This window comes from Chenopodium album, chromosome 3 (assembly GCF_948465745.1).
Source record: "Chenopodium album chromosome 3, dcCheAlbu1.1, whole genome shotgun sequence".
NCBI classification, from domain to species: Eukaryota; Viridiplantae; Streptophyta; class Magnoliopsida; order Caryophyllales; family Amaranthaceae; genus Chenopodium; species Chenopodium album.
In genome coordinates, this window is record NC_137836.1 from 82,419,218 (window position 1) to 82,436,947 (window position 17,730).

A 17,730-nucleotide genomic window follows, 5' to 3' on the forward strand; every position below is an offset into this window, starting at 1 on the left:
TTGCTATTGCATCCCCAAATTTGTAATTTCCCATCAATTATGGCTATTACCCCTTAAGTGATTATATATGGTATTTGAAAAATATGAAGAATAAGAGAGGATGAACTAGCATCACCACTTGCATTGACATAGTACTTACAAATATTTTAATTTAGATACAAACTCATTCTCATTACCACTTGTCAGATTTTTCTGTCATAGCATTTGATGAAACACTTTTTTTTTTTTAGACTTTGATGATTTGCACGCATAAAGAATTAAATTGGACTTCGGTGTAATTTAAAATAAGGCTCCTACCTTTGCTATTCACAATTTTAATGTTTACCTCTCCTTTGCTAATTTTGGAGTAAAGGTTGTCTTTTTTTTTTTTTTTTTTTTTTTTTTTTTTTTTTTTTTTTTTTTTTTTAAAAAAAAATTGTGTCAGATTCAGCCAGTATTCGGAAATTTATTCTTTTATTCATATTTCTACTTTGAACCTTTTTGTTTCCTTTTTCCAAATTTGTATCTCTTGAGTCTTGATAGTGATCTTAAATCATCTTGTTGAAAATCATTGTTAACACAGTGATATTGCTCAACGAAAGTATGAAACTACTAGTATGAAGCCTGAATTAGAATTTAGAACTAAGATAACCAACACTAAAGGAGAGCAGGTGTAGGAAACTAAGTGAATCAGATGTTTTGTATATCCTTTTAATGAATTCCGTATTAAAGATCACACAATTGCTTTATGATGATAAACATAATGCTTACCAAGTACCAACTGGTTGGTTGTTTCTCAGTTTGTAGGAACTTTGACTGCCACTTTCAATCCATGCATGATTATTGTTTATAGAGTGAAAAAGGAGTTAATTGAACAAAGAATAAGGGAAATAAGGGGATGGAAAGAGAGGGTCAAGTTAAAGGCAGGATAAGCACTAACTTTAGGGCTTTATATGCTCTAAGAGAATGTATTTGGAGGATATATCATCTCTGTTTCTTCCATAGCTATTATTCAAACAAAGAATGTGATCCATCTCTTCTTTTATTTACACTTCTCTTACGCCCTAGCATAAAGAACTGTTATAGTGGCATTGTTATTTTTGTCATTTGTGACATATTGAAGTAATTGAACACACACATATCATACACAATCAAGGGAAAAGAGAATTCTGGAGGGTGATAGTGGAATACATGAATATACTTTCTCGTTCAACTTCAACATAAGTGATATGCTTATGATACATTGTTTTTAAGGCACATACAACTTATTGGAACTCATACAAAAGCCAGGAACTAGAAAGTGAAAATAGGCACTACCTAAGGGCTAGATGTATATTGTTACAATGCTCATTGGACTATGGGTGGTGAAAGAAAGCTAAGTTTTCTATTATGGGCCCTTACTATACAGGTCAAAGTTCATTGACATGATATTACCTATTTTGACATAGATAATATAATTACGCTAAATTAACCAGTTAATGACATGTTCTTTTGCTGGCAACTGGGAACAAACTGATCAGGGGAGGAAAACATCTTACTTTCATCTACATCCATTCTCCATAGTGTGTCTGGACAATATTCCCACAAAGGAGAAACCATTGTTGAGCAAGAAAAATTGCTTCCTTCGCGGTAGCCATCGAGAACTGGTTTTATTGGTTCTTCTGAAGTGATGTCTTTCCATATGTCATCCATGGAATAAATTTCTTCCTCCCCGCTCTCATCTTTCTGAAATTTCTTTCCTTGCAGAGCTGATGTATCAGGAACTACTGTGCTGTCAAAGCTTTCTGTTGTCTCAGTAGCAGTTTTTGAATTCACTGCTCGATTGTTTGACGAAGAGGAGAAATTTGATGTTGTTGTAGTTGTTGATGATGATGTTGATGGAGATGTTTCTCGCTTCTTCTCTTGTGCTTTCTTCCTCATATGCGTCCTCCAGTAGTTCTTTATCTCATTATCGGTTCTCCCCGGTAATCTTCGGGCAATCCGTGACCATCTGCATGGGATCAGAAGGTAAACTTAACAGTTGTTAAGCAAATGCTTGATTTTGAACTTTTATGTATAATATAGTTTTGTTAATATTAGATATTGAATTATTAAATTTTACTGTAGGATACTGAAATACATACCTATTTCCCCACTGAGAATGAAGTTCAAGGACAAGTTTTTCTTCATGAGGAGTCATCTTTCCTCTTTTGAGCCCTGGATGCAGGTAATTTACCCATCTTAAGCGGCAGCTCTTACCTGTTCTTTTCAAACCTACAAGAAAACTGTGGTTAAAATGGATGCTCCTTTTAAAAGCTCCCCATTCTTCAAACAAGCATACCTATCATTTTTCTCCCGCCACCTTCAAACCTGAAACTTTAGCTATGAAATCCCATCGCCGGTCCCCAAATAATCCCACAAAGCAGACCAGTTGAAGGTCTTCTTGCTCTGTCCATGGACCCTTCCGGATTTCTTCTTGAACCATTCTGACCTTTTAGTTTCTTTTGCTCCGACTTCTTCTAAGATTGGTTTTATCTAGTAATGGTCTTATGGATACATGGGGAGTGCTACATACTACTGGTATTTATATTAAACAATTTACAATATTTTAAACTTATAAGATAATCTTGATATTATTTGAAAATGCTGAATTTTATCATCACCTTACATGTGTTCCCCACACTTTTGTCTTTTGATAGGCAACTTATGCATGTGATGTAAGCCACTAAAAATTAATTTATCTTTAGAAGAATTGATATATGGCTATTAACGTGATTGGCTGTTGTTCTCATCATATTAAGTCATAGTGATATTACTTGTTATTAAACCGGTTAGGAAGTCACACTTTTTCCATAGATACAACAGTTTTAACTTTTAAGTGTTGCCTCTGTAAGTCTGTAGTTTGTATAACCTAAAATTAAGTCACAGTGTTATTATATGTTTTAGAACCGGTTTGATTGTCACGCTTATGCATAAGTATTCCTTGTTTCATGTTTCTAGCTTTTCAGTTTATCCTTTTTCTTTTAACTATATATATATATATATATATTTTTTTTTTTTTTTTTTTTTTTTTTTTTTTTGGGGGGGGGGGGGGGGGGGCGGAGGGGGCGGCGTTGGGGGTGATTTTGTTCACACCTGTCCTGTGCTCTAGATAAGAATTCAAAGAATCAAGTATTCCCTTACTTATCTGAGCAAAAGCATTGTCAGTTTTGTCGCTCTAATTATATAAAATAGATAGTTAAATTTGAAGGAATAACTAAAACTGGAAATCTATTTTGGTGTCTGTCATTTTTTTAAGGTATTTACTTTTTTTTATGAAGTTGGTAGATCAGCGCCCTACCCATCCAAATTGTGATGTGCTGGTGGCATGCCTTGACTTTGGTGGAGGCCACCCATATGAAGCTGGGGATAAAGGAAAAGTAGATAAAGACAAAATCTTAAAAGTAGTATTTGCTCTATTAATCTCTGATAGTTTGTTTTTTCAGCAGACTTTTCTCTGCTTAAAAGAAAAAATAGTATTCCTTTTTAATTTGATATAATACTGCAGCATATGCTGCTGCTAAAATAAAGCTTTTAAATGATTGCAATTATGGAAATGACAAGCTATGGAAGCTTATAATTCAATGATGTTTTTAAGTTTTAGTTTCTTAAGTGTACTGATAGATTATCTGAATTTGTAGTGAAGAAAGTTGCTTTGAAGTTTCCAGATATTTATGTGATTATCGATATACCATGCTTAATCCTAGTGGAGCTGGTATATATTGATAACTACATTTTACTATGTGAAGGATGGCAGGATGCTATGATCTTAAACATCTAATAAAGCAATAAGAAAGGAATTAGAATTAGATTTACATACATTTATTTACTATCATAAAGGAATTAATGATTTGACAAAGAGTGTTGCCTCTATATTATTTATTTTCTTTCTTTCCTTTTTTTTTTTTTCCTTTGAGAATCTAGTGCTTGGATTGATTGAGAAACGTAAACAATTAATGATTGGGAAGTAGAAGTACTTGGTTCATGGAGTGTGGAATGGGCATGAGATAATATTTCTCCATATTTCAGCCTCTAAATCTCTCTCTCTCTTTCATTTTTTGTTTACTTTAATTTGGTGAAAGATTGTTTATGAAGGCAATTAGACAAATATTGTATGCCAATGATAAAGATCCCTGATATTTGGTTTAATGATGAGTTGTATATTCATAGACTTGTAGAGGCCTTGTACGAAGAGATTGGTCAGCTTTATTTAATTCCTTCCTTTATAATTTTTGTTTCTCATCTATTCTCCATCAGAAAGTAGTCATTCTTCCTCCAATACATCTACTTGTTTGTTTATAATTATATGCTCCTTCTGTTTTACTATGATTGTCGTATTTTCCTATTTGAGATGTTTAATGTCGCTACCATAGTTACAATCTTTTTCTCTATGCGTTGAAGCCTTATTCCTTACAACATCACTTCGTACTTTTATCGTTCTTTTGACTTTCTCAATATATATGCATTTATGGTCAATTATGACAACTAGTAAAAGAGAGTTATTAATATACTTGATAACTTTAATTCTGATTTTTTTCTCCATTTTTTTTCTTGTTCTGCGCCAGTAATATTTGTTATCAATACACATCTAAAAGCTCTCCATGCAAAGAGGGGGAAAAAAAAAACACATAGCTCTGAAAATTAAAGATGAAATGCTTTTTCAAGCACTGCAATTTCTATGAGTAGATCTGTAGATGTGATGCCGTCCTCTTTGATGACAAAGATACTACTACTCAGATTACTTTTGTCCTTGGTTAAGTATATTGATGATTGGGGTTGTAGCAGTTTCATCTAGGAACTGAGATAATATTTAAAATTCCGGAAAAAGAAAAAGACAATTAATTTCTTTGCATTCGATAATCTTATTTGATGGCTGATGTGTGGCTATAAAAGTTCCTAGTGAGATAATATTAACTAATTGAATTCATAAAATGTTTCTTTATGTTAAGGCTCACAATTTGGATGATTTTGGGTTGAGCTAGGTGCCTAGGTGTACTCTTATGGAATAGCAAATTTTCATTTTTGATATTTAATTATGTATCTGTTATATGATGATATTGTTTTTTGTTTTTTTTTTTTTTTTTGTTTTTTTTAAGCTTTTCAAAAAAATTATAAAAGATATTGTTTTTGGTGCTTGTGGATGTCTGTGATAACTGGTAATTGAAGTGCTCTATATTGACTTGCCTAATGTCTACAATCTATTTATCATTGCTTTCCAATTTTAATGCTTTTATCCCTTTTTAGATCACTTGCTAACCCCCCTGCTTTAGTTTGTTCGAATGTGCCTTAACTTTCAATTATTGTTAAGAGATCTGGAATTGAGATGCTTGGTTGAAAACAAAGAAAAGCTGTGGATCTCCATGGCTTACAAAATTACAATTACTTTCATAGGAGCATACGATATTCTTTTCTCTTCTAGAAATTATATACTTAGGCAACTATAAGGTAGCACTGTGAAATTGTAAGATGGGAAGATGTCACTATATGGGATATGGTATTTTATAAGCCATTGGCATAATTTCCAATATCTTGTTTGTGGTAGGGATGCTTGCACTGTATTTGTTATTGTGTTGAAAGAATGATCCATTAATAAATTAGATACAATTGACAAACATGTATCAGGTTGCTTCCGTGTTCGTGTCAAAGTTGAACGAGTTGAAATACTTGTTTAATTAAACGTGTCATGTCATGTTGATCTGCTTAGTTAAACAGGTTGGAAATCTTTGACACTAACTTGCTTTTCTTCGTGTCCGATTTGTGTTGAATAAAATGAAGTTGGCTCGTACTAAAGATTTTGTATGGATTTCAAAATTATATTAAATCATTTGTTATTTCTCTTAGGTGGGATAAGTCGTGTCAATTTCGTGTTGGAAATCTCAAAACTAATTGGACCTGTTTAACTAAACGTGTCATGTCATGTTGACCAGCTTAATTAAATGTGTTGTAAACCCATAACACTAACTTGTTTTTTTGTGTCTTGTTCGTGTTAGCTTTTGCCAGCTCTAAAATTAGATTCTCTTTCGTATCTTTAGGGATCAATATAGTGGAATGAGAGTGAAATCGATTGCAAGAAGATGAACCAGCATGATATATTGATCACACATGAAGTCGACTCATAATTTAACCTTAAATTTTATAACATCTGGTATGAGGAGGCAGCCAAAAGAGACTCTTTTGACTACAAACCACGGAAGATGAGAGAAACTCGTCTACATTATTACTTATTGATCTTCCCAGCCTCTTGAACCCTCACAAAAATACTTCAGAAAGATACGAAGTAGTAATAACTGATATGACAAAATAATCTAATGCTGATGCCACTTCTTGTTTTTTGCCTGTTTATCAGTTTGTTTAGCTGGTTTACTTTATCTCTGGCCTAGTTCGTTATCAGATGTGGAATATCATGTAATTCTTCAACTTAATTATTGTTTATCTTGAATAATTTATGCCACTCCTTATCTTGTGCAGCTAGTGTTGTAACCACCACAAAGGAAAAATCCAGATAAAAATAGTATTCCTTGATAAGCTGATATCAAGCTCTCAAAATACTAGGACTGGACCACTTGCTTTGTTCAAAAGGTATGCTAAGCATTCATATTATATAAAGATTAGATCTACCATGATATGGTTTTTAATGATACCTAATATATTGTTTTATCATACTCTGCCTCTTTGGTTTTATGTGCTCATTTTTGAGGGTGAAGGATGTGATTAATTCTATTGTTTCTGAAGTTATTTTGGAATATTGTCTAATTGTCTGTTTGAGGAACACATGTGTCTGAACACTACTGATTGATGCCATGGCTCCTGGAATCTAGGACTTTGTCGCATAATAGGATCTATTTTATCACTGTTATTCCTGATTTTGGGTTTAATATATATTATTGTTGTATTTAAGGAGCCTCTGATAGTGACATTTGTGATATGTACCTGTATACAACCTTAGTGTTTGGCCTTTCCTTCCTGAAGAATCGATTGAGAGTCATGATTATCATGATTAATGAGTAGATAATAAGTGAAATAACCTGTGTGTGTACAAGTGCCGAAAAGCTTAGGTAGTTATCAAGGAGCCATTGTTAGGATTAATTTTTTATGACTCCTTGTGTCCACTGTCGGATTGTCGCAGGAGAGAATGGTACTTAGAATGCCGTCCTCTTCTAGCAAGAATTCATGCCCTTCCTAATTTTTGTATTGTTAGTGATTCCTTATGTCTCAAAAAGAAAGTTCCTATTATTATTTTTGAATGTCCTAAAATGAAGTTATTCTTTCCTTTTCGAGGTATTACTGTTAAATATATCCCCTTAATGATTGGCTGTTTGGAATTATTGATATTTATAATGTAGGCTGATCCAAAGAGTACTAAAAAGCGTATTAGTTACATGACAGGCCTTAATATGTGTGTCATAAGTGAAGATAATCTTTATTTTGGGACAAAGGAAGTAATGTATTGAAAAAGAAATTGAGGGAACGAATCTCAGTAGAAGAGCTCTACAAATTATATGTTGAGAAAAATTGTTGAAAACTTGAATTTCAGCATGGAATTATATGTTAACATGTTGAGTTGGATAGTAGATATTTACAATATCAAAGGAATTCTTAGTTCTTCATAGTTGATTTATTTTATTTCTGCTTATTATATTGGGTGCCAAGTGCATGGTTATTATTTTTTAATCTAAAGGAGAATTTTATTGCCATTTTATATCTCAAGCTAGTAGATTATACATTGGACTGGCCTTACTTTCTCTGAAGCCGTAGAGCAAGGACCATGCCTTTCTTCTGTTATTCCCCTTTTTTTTTCATCAACCTGCTCTTTATAATTAAACTTGAGAAAAAGGGGAGGAAATGAGGGTGGGGGTGGTTAAGGCTTAGGCTATATATATCAACTCTTCTGCTGAACTGTAAATTGACTCTTCTGCAACAGTAGAGCCAATGCTGAAAGGTTTGTTCAATAACCGATGAACGCGGTTATGTAATAGTTTTTGTGATAGAATTTGTGAAAAATGATATCCTAGTGTTGCTTTGAACGTTTACTTCCTCCAAAACTTTTGCTTTATTACACAAGCTGATAAGTGCTATATGATGTTGTGCACGTTTATCTGCAATAAAAATTTCTGCACTAGTGTGAGGGAGAGTGCGATATTGTGACAATTCCATTCAGCAGGTATAACGTAAGCATTTATTTTCTCCATCAAAGTTTATTAGTAGGTGGGGTGTGGGTCCAATTTGTGTTTTGTGCTGTTTGACATGGATGGGGTCAGTAATCTCTAAATACTTTCATATTTTGTGGTGGGAATTTTAAATGAAATTCTTTACTTGAAATTTAAAGTGATTACCCCAAATTGTGATGGGACTCTTGGGAGAATGACAAAATTGATTTTTAAATATGTGCACTTAGCAGTAGTATAATGTGGAACTTGGAAAAATACGTTTCTTCTTAGGCCAATTGGCCAAACATGGTACTTGAAAAGATGTAGCTATTAGATCTATTTGTGGATTAAAATACTAAGGAATTTCTTTTATTGCTTATCTTTTTGAGATATGAACTACTCCGTATTGAATGTGTGCCTTTTAATGGTATGAGTATTATATTTGTCTATTTGCTGAAAAATTATTATATGCATTCTGAATTAACTTTAAAAAAATACGTTTTTTCTTCTAAGGCCAAACATGATATTTGAAAAGATATGAAGTGGTATTAAAATACTAAGAGATTTTTTTTAAAATGCTAATCCTTTTGAGATATGAACTACTCCGTATTGAACGTTTGCCTTTTAATGCTGAGTATTATATGTGATGAAACATTATTATATGCATTCTGCATTCTATTATTTGTCTGGTTATGCAATGCATGTACAGTGTTGTATGGGTGTACGGTGTTGTATGTGGGCAAAAAGGGATGTAATGAGAAGTCTTTTATTCTGGTCTATTAAGATCCATACACTACTGTGGAATAGCTTTGATCTCAACTCTCTTTGCCAACTAATCTAATTAGCATCCTCATAATCTCATTTGTGGAAGTAGTAATAAGTCTTTAAGATTGAGAAAGCAAGATTAAATTGCTTGCACTTGGATTGACCAAAAAAATTTAGCTACTTTTTTGGGGACTAAGTAAAAAGGAGGGGAGCTTTTCTTTTGATGAGGCTATTCTAGTTTTGGTTTATACTCTTGGGCCTATTAGCCAAAATTGCCAAATTATTTGAGTATTTTTTAATAAGAAAGGGCAAAATGTGTGTAATTGGAGACTCTTGTATCTCCAGAATATGATTGGGGGCACTTTTATCTTATTAATTCACCCCCAAGTTCTTCATTATTTTTTTGTAGTGGTAAAAGTATTTCTTGCCATTGCATTACATATTTACATGAACACCTTGAACCAGCTTCGTAAATTTTGATCTGATCTGGAGCAAAAGGTCCCTAGTTGAGTAATCCTTGAGGTTCAACTTAGCTACCTTCAAACCTTTTATTTATCTAGATCTATGTAAATTGAATTACTTTCACCTCCTTCTTCATTGAAGTTTTTATACTTCGTACTTGTATTATTTCCAATTGTTAACCAATTCTGTCTTTCCTAGTTATAACTGTTGGACAGGACCTTTTAATGTGTATTTGTTTGTAATTCTGGAATGAGTGAAGTTTGCTGTATTGAATGTCTTATAGTATAACTTAAAACATTCTAATGGTATACACTATATGCAATATGAAGGCTGCTGTATTGACTGTCTTATGATAACGAGGAACTAGATTAAATTACCATAGGATTATCATGTGTGATTCCTAAGATTCAAGTCAAGTTGTGAGATTGCTAAATTATGTATGATATACAATCTCTGAATTATTTTTGGAAATTTCTGATATGAACAAAACAACAAGTTTGAAGATGGAGTTGCATTACCAAAATACCATCAACTAGCCTGAAAACTCGAAAAATATTACTATGTATTTCATTGTTATTACTCTTATTACTGCTTACCAAATTGGTAATCGAGATTTTAGCTGAGAGATCATTTTGATGTTTTTCCTGGTGTAATCTAGACTGATGAAAAGCCATAGTCGGTAACTCTGTGATCAACCAGCCACTGTCCACTGTTACAATGGTACCCTTTCTACTCCTATAGTTCTATTTACCTGAAAAAGGAAATGATTTTGGCACATCAAAATTGATTTTGGCACACCTCTATGTAAGAGCACAGTTTTCTATGCTCTTCTCACACAAAGTGCTCTTCTCATACAAGAGTGTGCTAAAATTAATTAAGGGTGTGCCAAAATTAATTTCTCCTGAAAAAGTAGCAACAGTCTTAAGATTTCTATTAGTCATCACCAAACCTTAAATACTTGTGTTGGGCTGCTTAATGTGTTTATCAAAATGCAATTAGACCGAGCAAGAAATACTGTCGGCAGGTGCCAGACTGCCTTTCTTCTAGCTACTTTTCCACTTTGATTTTTTTGTTTCTTTTAATTTAATTTTCTGGATGATTAGCAAATATAGCATGGTCTCTGTCTTTTTGGGAACTTTTTCTCTAACATCTAATGACCGTTTGGTAATTGGTATTAAATAATGGTAATGAAAATGAATTTATACATAAATTTGTATGAGACTTAATATCCAGTCCCATGGGCCATGGTAATGAATAATGATAATGAACCTTAAACTGTCTCTTTTTGTTCACAAATTTCTATTATTAGTGGGATCGGGTGGTAATGGACATGTATGAAGGAAAACAAAAGTTTGAGGATGAGCTTATATTATTGACATATGAATGTTATTTTGCTGGTTAAATTACTATTGAATTCATTCTCATTATTAGTATTTATAACCCGATTACCAAGTAGGGTTTAAGAGTATGTTTTTTACTGTAATTTCCTCTTATGGCATTGAACCTAATATTCCTGTTTTGTACCCTTTTATAGTCATGAGTTGTACTTTTAGTTTTAGCCCTTATCTGATCTATTAAGACTATTTATACTTTTATAGTGCTTTCAATCAATCAATCAATCAATCAATCAAAGCCTTAATCCCAATTTATAGTGCTTTGTGATATGTTTTTATTTTCCTCCACATACATTTATTTTGAAAGGTTTACAGATTAAGGCCTTATATTTTTATTTAATATTTTGAATTCAACCTGTAGCTTAAGGCCTTAGACATAATTTTCCTTGGCTGATTGAGATTAGTTATAATGAGTAATTCGAGTTAAGCAATGTTAAGAAATATTTCTTTCTGTGACTAATCAACCCTTTGTTGAGCAATTAGTTAAGCGTTAGATAGCTCCGGCCTCCGGTAGACCTCAAAATTGTCCTGAAATCGAACCTTGTATATAATTTGAACTTCATTCCAGATGTCCTTGAAGTATATTCACCTCCTGCTTCAAATTCTTGACCATCCAGGAGCATAATTTTCTTTTATTTAGGCATTGGAGAAATTGACGGAATCATGGTTGTTGGAAATATTACATTTTGGATGTTTGCCAATCGACTATTCAATTATAAGCGTAGCTCTAGTGGAATAACTTGTACCTTTTTTTTTTTTTTTAACCTTTTTGACGTAAAAATGTAAGAGGTATATTCTCACTTTTGGTACCTTTTGTAAGAGGAAAGCCTATTGAAATGTAATTTTAGTAATTTGTGGAAATCTTTTTGTTACATTTTAGTTATTTTTTAATTGTTTACGCACCAAATAAAGGCCACCACCAAAAAAAATATTGTCCGCAAAACATCAAAAACTTTGCAAAAATCAGTACCCATTAAGGATTTGGAAAGTCATCCTCAGTCTTGATCCTGATATGGCAACAATCCACTATACTCACCTTTTCTGCTTTTCGGCACAATTCCTTTCCACCACAAATCTTTGGAGAACCAAAATCATATACGTAAATCACCTGTATATGACAAATTTGTGTGTTTGAGTGTGCTTTTAGGCATTAGTAGATGACAATATGTGTGAATAGTGGCAACAAAAATGACAAATTTTTAAGGAGTACTATCTATTATACACGGATTTTTATTATATTATTATAACCATTAAATTAAGGCCTAATTGGTGATATTTATATGGTACTTTGTATTGTAAAGTGATAAAATTACAAACAGTAAATACTATACTTCAAAGAAAATATACTAGTACATATTTTAAAAAGACCTATATTTAGAATAATAACTTACAAAATCAAGAAATTTTGCGTATAAAACAAAAGTGCTTATACGAAAAAGAATGTCTTTTTTTTTTTGAAAAAATAAAAAGCCCTTGGATTTTAAGGTTGTTTAAGTTATATTGTACTTGACAAATTATTTGAGCTAAGCTAAACTGAATTTATTATTAATTTATTACTTAGGGTTTGTTCACATTTTACTTCAGCTTCATTTCATTTCAGTTTGGTTTAGTTCCAATTAGTTCAATTCAATTCAGCTCCTAATTTTCTTTTGTAAAATATTAATGTTAGCTTTATTCAGTTCAGTTCAATAAATATGAACAGACCCTTAAATAATATAGAATAATTACATTAACAATAACAATAATTGTTTTTTTTTTTTTAAATGACCTTAACTGAGAAAAGTTCAAAAGAATTAGGCGTAACTTCACAATTATTAAGTAATGGCGATTTCACTTGAGCAATATGGCTACCTTATTGTAATAGAACTCCGCAAGTCCTTATTGGCTATCATCTTGTCCGTATATCATGTAATGGACACTACTACTTGGACTTGGACTTGGACTTGGACTAATGTCTCAAGGGTGAGCGACAAATGTAGGACTTTAGCTGTAAATGGGTGTTTGATGTGGGCTTCCTTAGTTATTAATTATTCCACGCTGGCCCAAAAGTTAGCGGGTATCAATTTAGACATTTGTTGGGTTTCACTATCCAAATATTTGGGCCCATTTTTTTTTATATAAAATACCAATGTAGCTTATAGCCCATTCTCTTATTTGCTTGAGAAAGGTTTTTTTTTTTTTTATAATTTTTTTTTTATATATATAATTTTATTTTATTTTTTTTTAATTTTTTGAGTAAAGAGAAAGGTTTTTATTTGCTGAGGTATGAGTTTTCAAATTTTGCAAATTAATCTATTTGTCTATCATATAATTACCCTACCTTCTTGAAATAAAAAGATTCTCTAGTAAGTATACTATCTATCTCTGTAAAGGGAGATGATGTAGACGAAAATGTTATCCCCCCCCCCCCCCCCCCCTTATTAATGGTAAACCATAATTAATTTAGGTTTATCCTAAGGAATCAATTTCAAAAATCATAACTATCCCTCGTTGTTTGAATTTGTGTGTTTTCCGCCATACTAATGTAAGTATTTATTTGGGATACTGTTAAATAAGCTCTGGTAAAAGAGTGTAGGATGTGACTTTTTAAAAGTGTGAAAATCAGCTTAATAATCTGGCAAATAGATGTTGTGTACCCTCACACTAATACTGTGATTGGACTACTCTAACAAATATTATTGTGGGTGTGTTTGAGCACTAATACCTGGATTTGACTACTCTTGTATTATTCACATGACTGTCCCTCTTTTTTTTTTTTTTTTTTTTACCATCCTACTTTTATTTTCATGATTCTGTAACTGTAGAATTTCAAAAATAAAAAATTACTTTAGTAGATGGATAGTATATAATTGGGTACAAATATAGTTCATCAATTGCCTGATCATTGTTGTGCTTTTTTGTTTGTTTGTCTACTTTAGGAGGTTACTTTGTCATTTTAAATTTGTCTAGAACTACTGAATTCTCCATTATTCAAGATTCTAATTTGAGTTATTTCTAGGCAATTGTGATTAATGATTGATTTCCTATGTGTGGTTAGTGAAAGATCATAGCTTGTTATGGTTTATTTCTAACCTGTAAGTATGCTCGATTTCGTGTAAGTTCTAACTTTCTAAGAAGCCGATTGTTTGGTTAAACAAAGGAAGTATCACATTCAATTCCATGATGTAAAACTTCCCGCTTTCTAAGCGAATTGTTGCATAGTAACTTATCCTGTAGTCTTGCTCTGCCTTCCTCTCTACGAGTAGGTTCCATGAATGAGTATCAAACAATTATTACTAGTACTGTAAGTGTTGTAACTAATTGAGTAATTGTGTTAATTGAGAAAACAATACTTGAATGTAATTTTTGTCTATTTTAGAATATCACTGCAGTCCTTGTCTTTCCTATATTTGAAAAAGTGATGCATGCTACTGGCCACTGGGCCATCAGAATATAATTATGTGCCATTTAAGTGTTGTGTTTTTTTAGTTTGCTAAGGACTGATATCATTATATGGAGTATGGATTATGGAGTGATAATCGATGAGATATTAGTTTTAAAATATTGTTCACGGATGAATTTTAGACAGTAGAGTCAAAATGACTTTATTGTATATGTAGGACTCGAGAGTTACAGCTTGGCGACTACATTATGAATTTAACATAATAAAATTGACGTAAACATTTTTTTTTAAGGGTGTTTGAAGAGCCACAAGGACGAATGATGATCTTAGGATCTCGTGGAATTGAGAAAGAATTTTTAACCGCTTGAGTTATTCTTTACTCTCACGTAAACAAGTTTGAATCTAGTCCCTCCATTTTATATGATTGGGGACAATTCGGGTAATTGGAATAAATCAACCAAGGTTCCTGCTTCTATCATGGAATTGAATTATATAATCACAAAGAATTTCTCTTTGATATCATGCATATGCAACGCCGTCAAGACTAAGGTCGACTATTCAAAATTCCGCCGATAAATTGGACTGTCCACCCTATAAATGATCTGCATGAATGAATTTAATCCGATGCTACACATATTTCCAAACACTCCCAAATCTTTGACAACTTTGGATTTATTTGTACAAATAATAAAATGGACCCTATAAACATTATATTGGTCCCATTTATTAACCTTTGATTATTACTATACGAAAAGGATGTCCTATGCGTGATAGATCAAGAGTCAAGCCATTGATTCATAACAATTTAGTGTTTTACTAGAAGATAACCAGTTATAATGTTCTGAATTTTCACTTATCTTTATTTATCTACAAGTAGTATATTTAAGAAGTATGTGTGTATATTGATGGCAATGTGAACCATGTATTATATTGCTCTTACAAAGTATTGTCATTTTCTTGTTATTTAATTAATTGGAATTGGCACATTAAAATCTAAACTTTAAAACCCTCTAAATTCATATATCTCATAATCAATTTGTTTGACTTATTAGAGTTAGTTTGACTTTTTACCAAAAAAGTTTTACACTAGATTGTATTTGTATTAATGCATGAGAATACGGGATACTTCTAAAATTGTTATATACACAGTAAAAGATAAACAACACTTTTTAAAATACGGTACTAAGTTAATGTAATACAAATTTTAACAATATATGGATGAGATTGACTGATTTGAATGTAAAATTAATTAACAACACTTTCCTTTATAAAGGCTCACATATAATTAGGTGCTTCATACAATGTCTCTCTCACAAGAATTATAAGAAAGAGGTAGAGAAGAGGCCAAGGATAACACATTGGTCGGAGATTGTGATATAGGTGAAAGAACTAGAATTCGTATACTCTGTAGTCCGTATTATTGGATATATATTTTTAATACTTTGAAATATTTTAAAAAGTATGATGTTCAACACAGCCTATGATAGAGTTTCAAATATGCACGTATGCTCTATGCACAAAATCATACTACTTCTGTTACATATTATTTGCAACAATTAGACATTTTTTCTCTCTACTTTATGTCAAATTGTTGCAAATAATATGTAACGGAGATAGTATTATGAGTAGTAATCATTTTCTAGTTTGAAATCTTTCAAATATCTCTGTTCATGTCTCAAATTTTTGTAAGAAAAACTTGAATTGAACAATGAAAGTGAAGAGAGGGATGAGTATGGGTATCTCAAAGTCTCAAAGATAGATTCTTACGCCTAAGATATGATATGATATGGTGCAGTTGATTATAGAATCCTGATCATGTCAAGGCCGTATGATGACGTTGTCTCATCAATCAACAATCATTCATTTTATATCTTAATGTTGAATTTTATGGACGGCAGTCAACGCAACCTCTAACACGTGTCTTTGTGGGCCAGGGCCTTGTATTAGCTGGACTGATGACATGTCAAGTCCATTTTATATTTATTTAATTTTGTTGGGGTTTGGTGAGACGTTGAGCAGCGCATTCATCGCAAGTAGCGACTTGAGTCAATGGTTAGGTGGCAGTCAAGTTTAAACCAAATGCTACTGTACTATACAGACCACTACTAGTCCTAGTACTATATTTAGTCAACGCTTTTTTCTATTTTTATTTATTTTTAGTAAACCTTGTTTGAATTCTTAATGTGAAATCAAACTCTTTGCTGTAGATTCTCACTTTTTCTCTATCTATCTTAAGACAAATTTAATTAACTTTCTAAGTAGGGTTTTGTGTTTTTTTTTTCAGCTTATCATGGAAGACTTTAGCATTTCGAGGTACTATGTGGTATATTTTCTTCTATGTTGCACATAAACAAAATTATGAAAAGTGGCTTTTTAATAAAATGATTGGTCAAAACTCAAAAGAAGTGATTAATTTGTGAGCAGCCCTATTACTGTAATTTTAGAGACCTTGAGAGTATGTAGTACAACTGTACAACGGCGTAGTCTATAGTCCATACATGTGCTTGTTGTTCACACATAATATTGATTGTAATGTTGTACCCCGTACTATGTATAATGTATTTAAACTAATTAAAAAGCTCCATTTTTTAGATTTATTTTCAGTTAAGTTCATTTTATTTACAGTATTATTTTACTTCAAATTAGTTCAATTTAACTCAAAAGAACATGGTTTAAGAAGAGAAGTATATTCACCAAGTATGCAACATTATAGAAAAATGCACATTCAAAAATTCTACTTACAATAGTTACAACACTTTAAACCATGTATTAATGAAACCAAAATTTTTGACTTTCAATTTAATTTTATTTTTTTGCAGCAAAGTCTTCTTTGATGTTAATTGAAAGAAAGAAGAATTTAACCATTATTTTCAAAATTGCTGGGTACTCCTTATTAATTAGAATTTGCAAAACTAAGATCAATGTGAAGAGACCTAATAAATATTGGTACTTGTATTCTAATTCAAAGTTATTTTCAAAATAGAGTACTCCCTAACAAGATGAGTTGGCCTATTCATTTGGAAATTATAAGTCTAGGTCTTGTTTTCAGTTGGATATTTTAAAAATTTTGGTCTATTAATTGTTTGAAATGGGAAGATGAGTTCCTCGATAAAGATTTTCTTCATTGATTGATGTTAAGTATAGTCAACATATTACAATGGTTGTAGTTTAGTTATACATTTATGAGGATACAAAGTGGTTGCAATTGATATTTGTGATTAAACATAATTGGATTTGACCGATTGTTGTATTAGCAGTTAAATTTATAAATGTAGCATAATTATATATTGATTTACGAAGTACTAAATTCATGTGAAGTATTATATGTTGCGTAATATTTCAAAGTATTGTGTCAATAATTAGCACTTAAAATAAAAAGTGATGTTGTAACAAAAAAACCATATTATTATAAAACTAATCGATAAAGTATATCTTGATTTACAATATTGTTATATGATGAAGTTATGTATTATGATGTTAATTAATTAAACCATAAATTAATATGATTAATCGATTGTGAACACTTCTATAAGTCTATAACGGAGTAATAGCCATCAATGAGAAGACCTGCAAACTCAATTCA

General features: G+C 31.7%; 1 protein-coding gene across 2 annotated transcripts; it reads right to left on the minus strand.

The window, feature by feature from the left end:
- Positions 1-1,156: 1,156 nt before the first annotated feature.
- On the minus strand, positions 1,157-2,544 carry LOC145624527 (transcription factor MYB59-like). Of its 2 annotated transcripts, none has more exons than XM_081677578.1 (3): positions 2,329-2,544; positions 2,103-2,232; positions 1,157-1,969 (listed from the first exon to the last, which is right to left on the minus strand). In XM_081677578.1, the coding sequence occupies exons 1-3, from the start codon at positions 2,441-2,443 to the stop codon at positions 1,447-1,449; spliced, it is 768 nt and encodes a 255-aa protein (XP_081533704.1). In that variant the 5' UTR covers positions 2,444-2,544; the 3' UTR covers positions 1,157-1,446. The 2 variants fall into 2 exon arrangements, with proteins under 2 accessions (XP_081533704.1, XP_081533702.1); XM_081677576.1 differs by having other exon boundaries at positions 2,300-2,436.
- Between the last annotated feature and the right edge of the window lie 15,186 nt (positions 2,545-17,730).

Excerpts from the sequence above, each read along its gene's own strand:
- LOC145624527 (XM_081677578.1), bottom strand. The coding sequence starts at position 2,443 with ATGGTTCAAGAAGAAATCCGGAAGGGTCCATGGACAGAGCAAGAAGAC. Across the intron at positions 2,233-2,328 it reads TTTCATAGCTAAAGTTTCAG|GTTTGAAAAGAACAGGTAAG; the intron begins GTTTGAAGGTGG and ends GTTTTCTTGTAG. Across the intron at positions 1,970-2,102 it reads CATTCTCAGTGGGGAAATAG|ATGGTCACGGATTGCCCGAA; the intron begins GTATGTATTTCA and ends GATCCCATGCAG.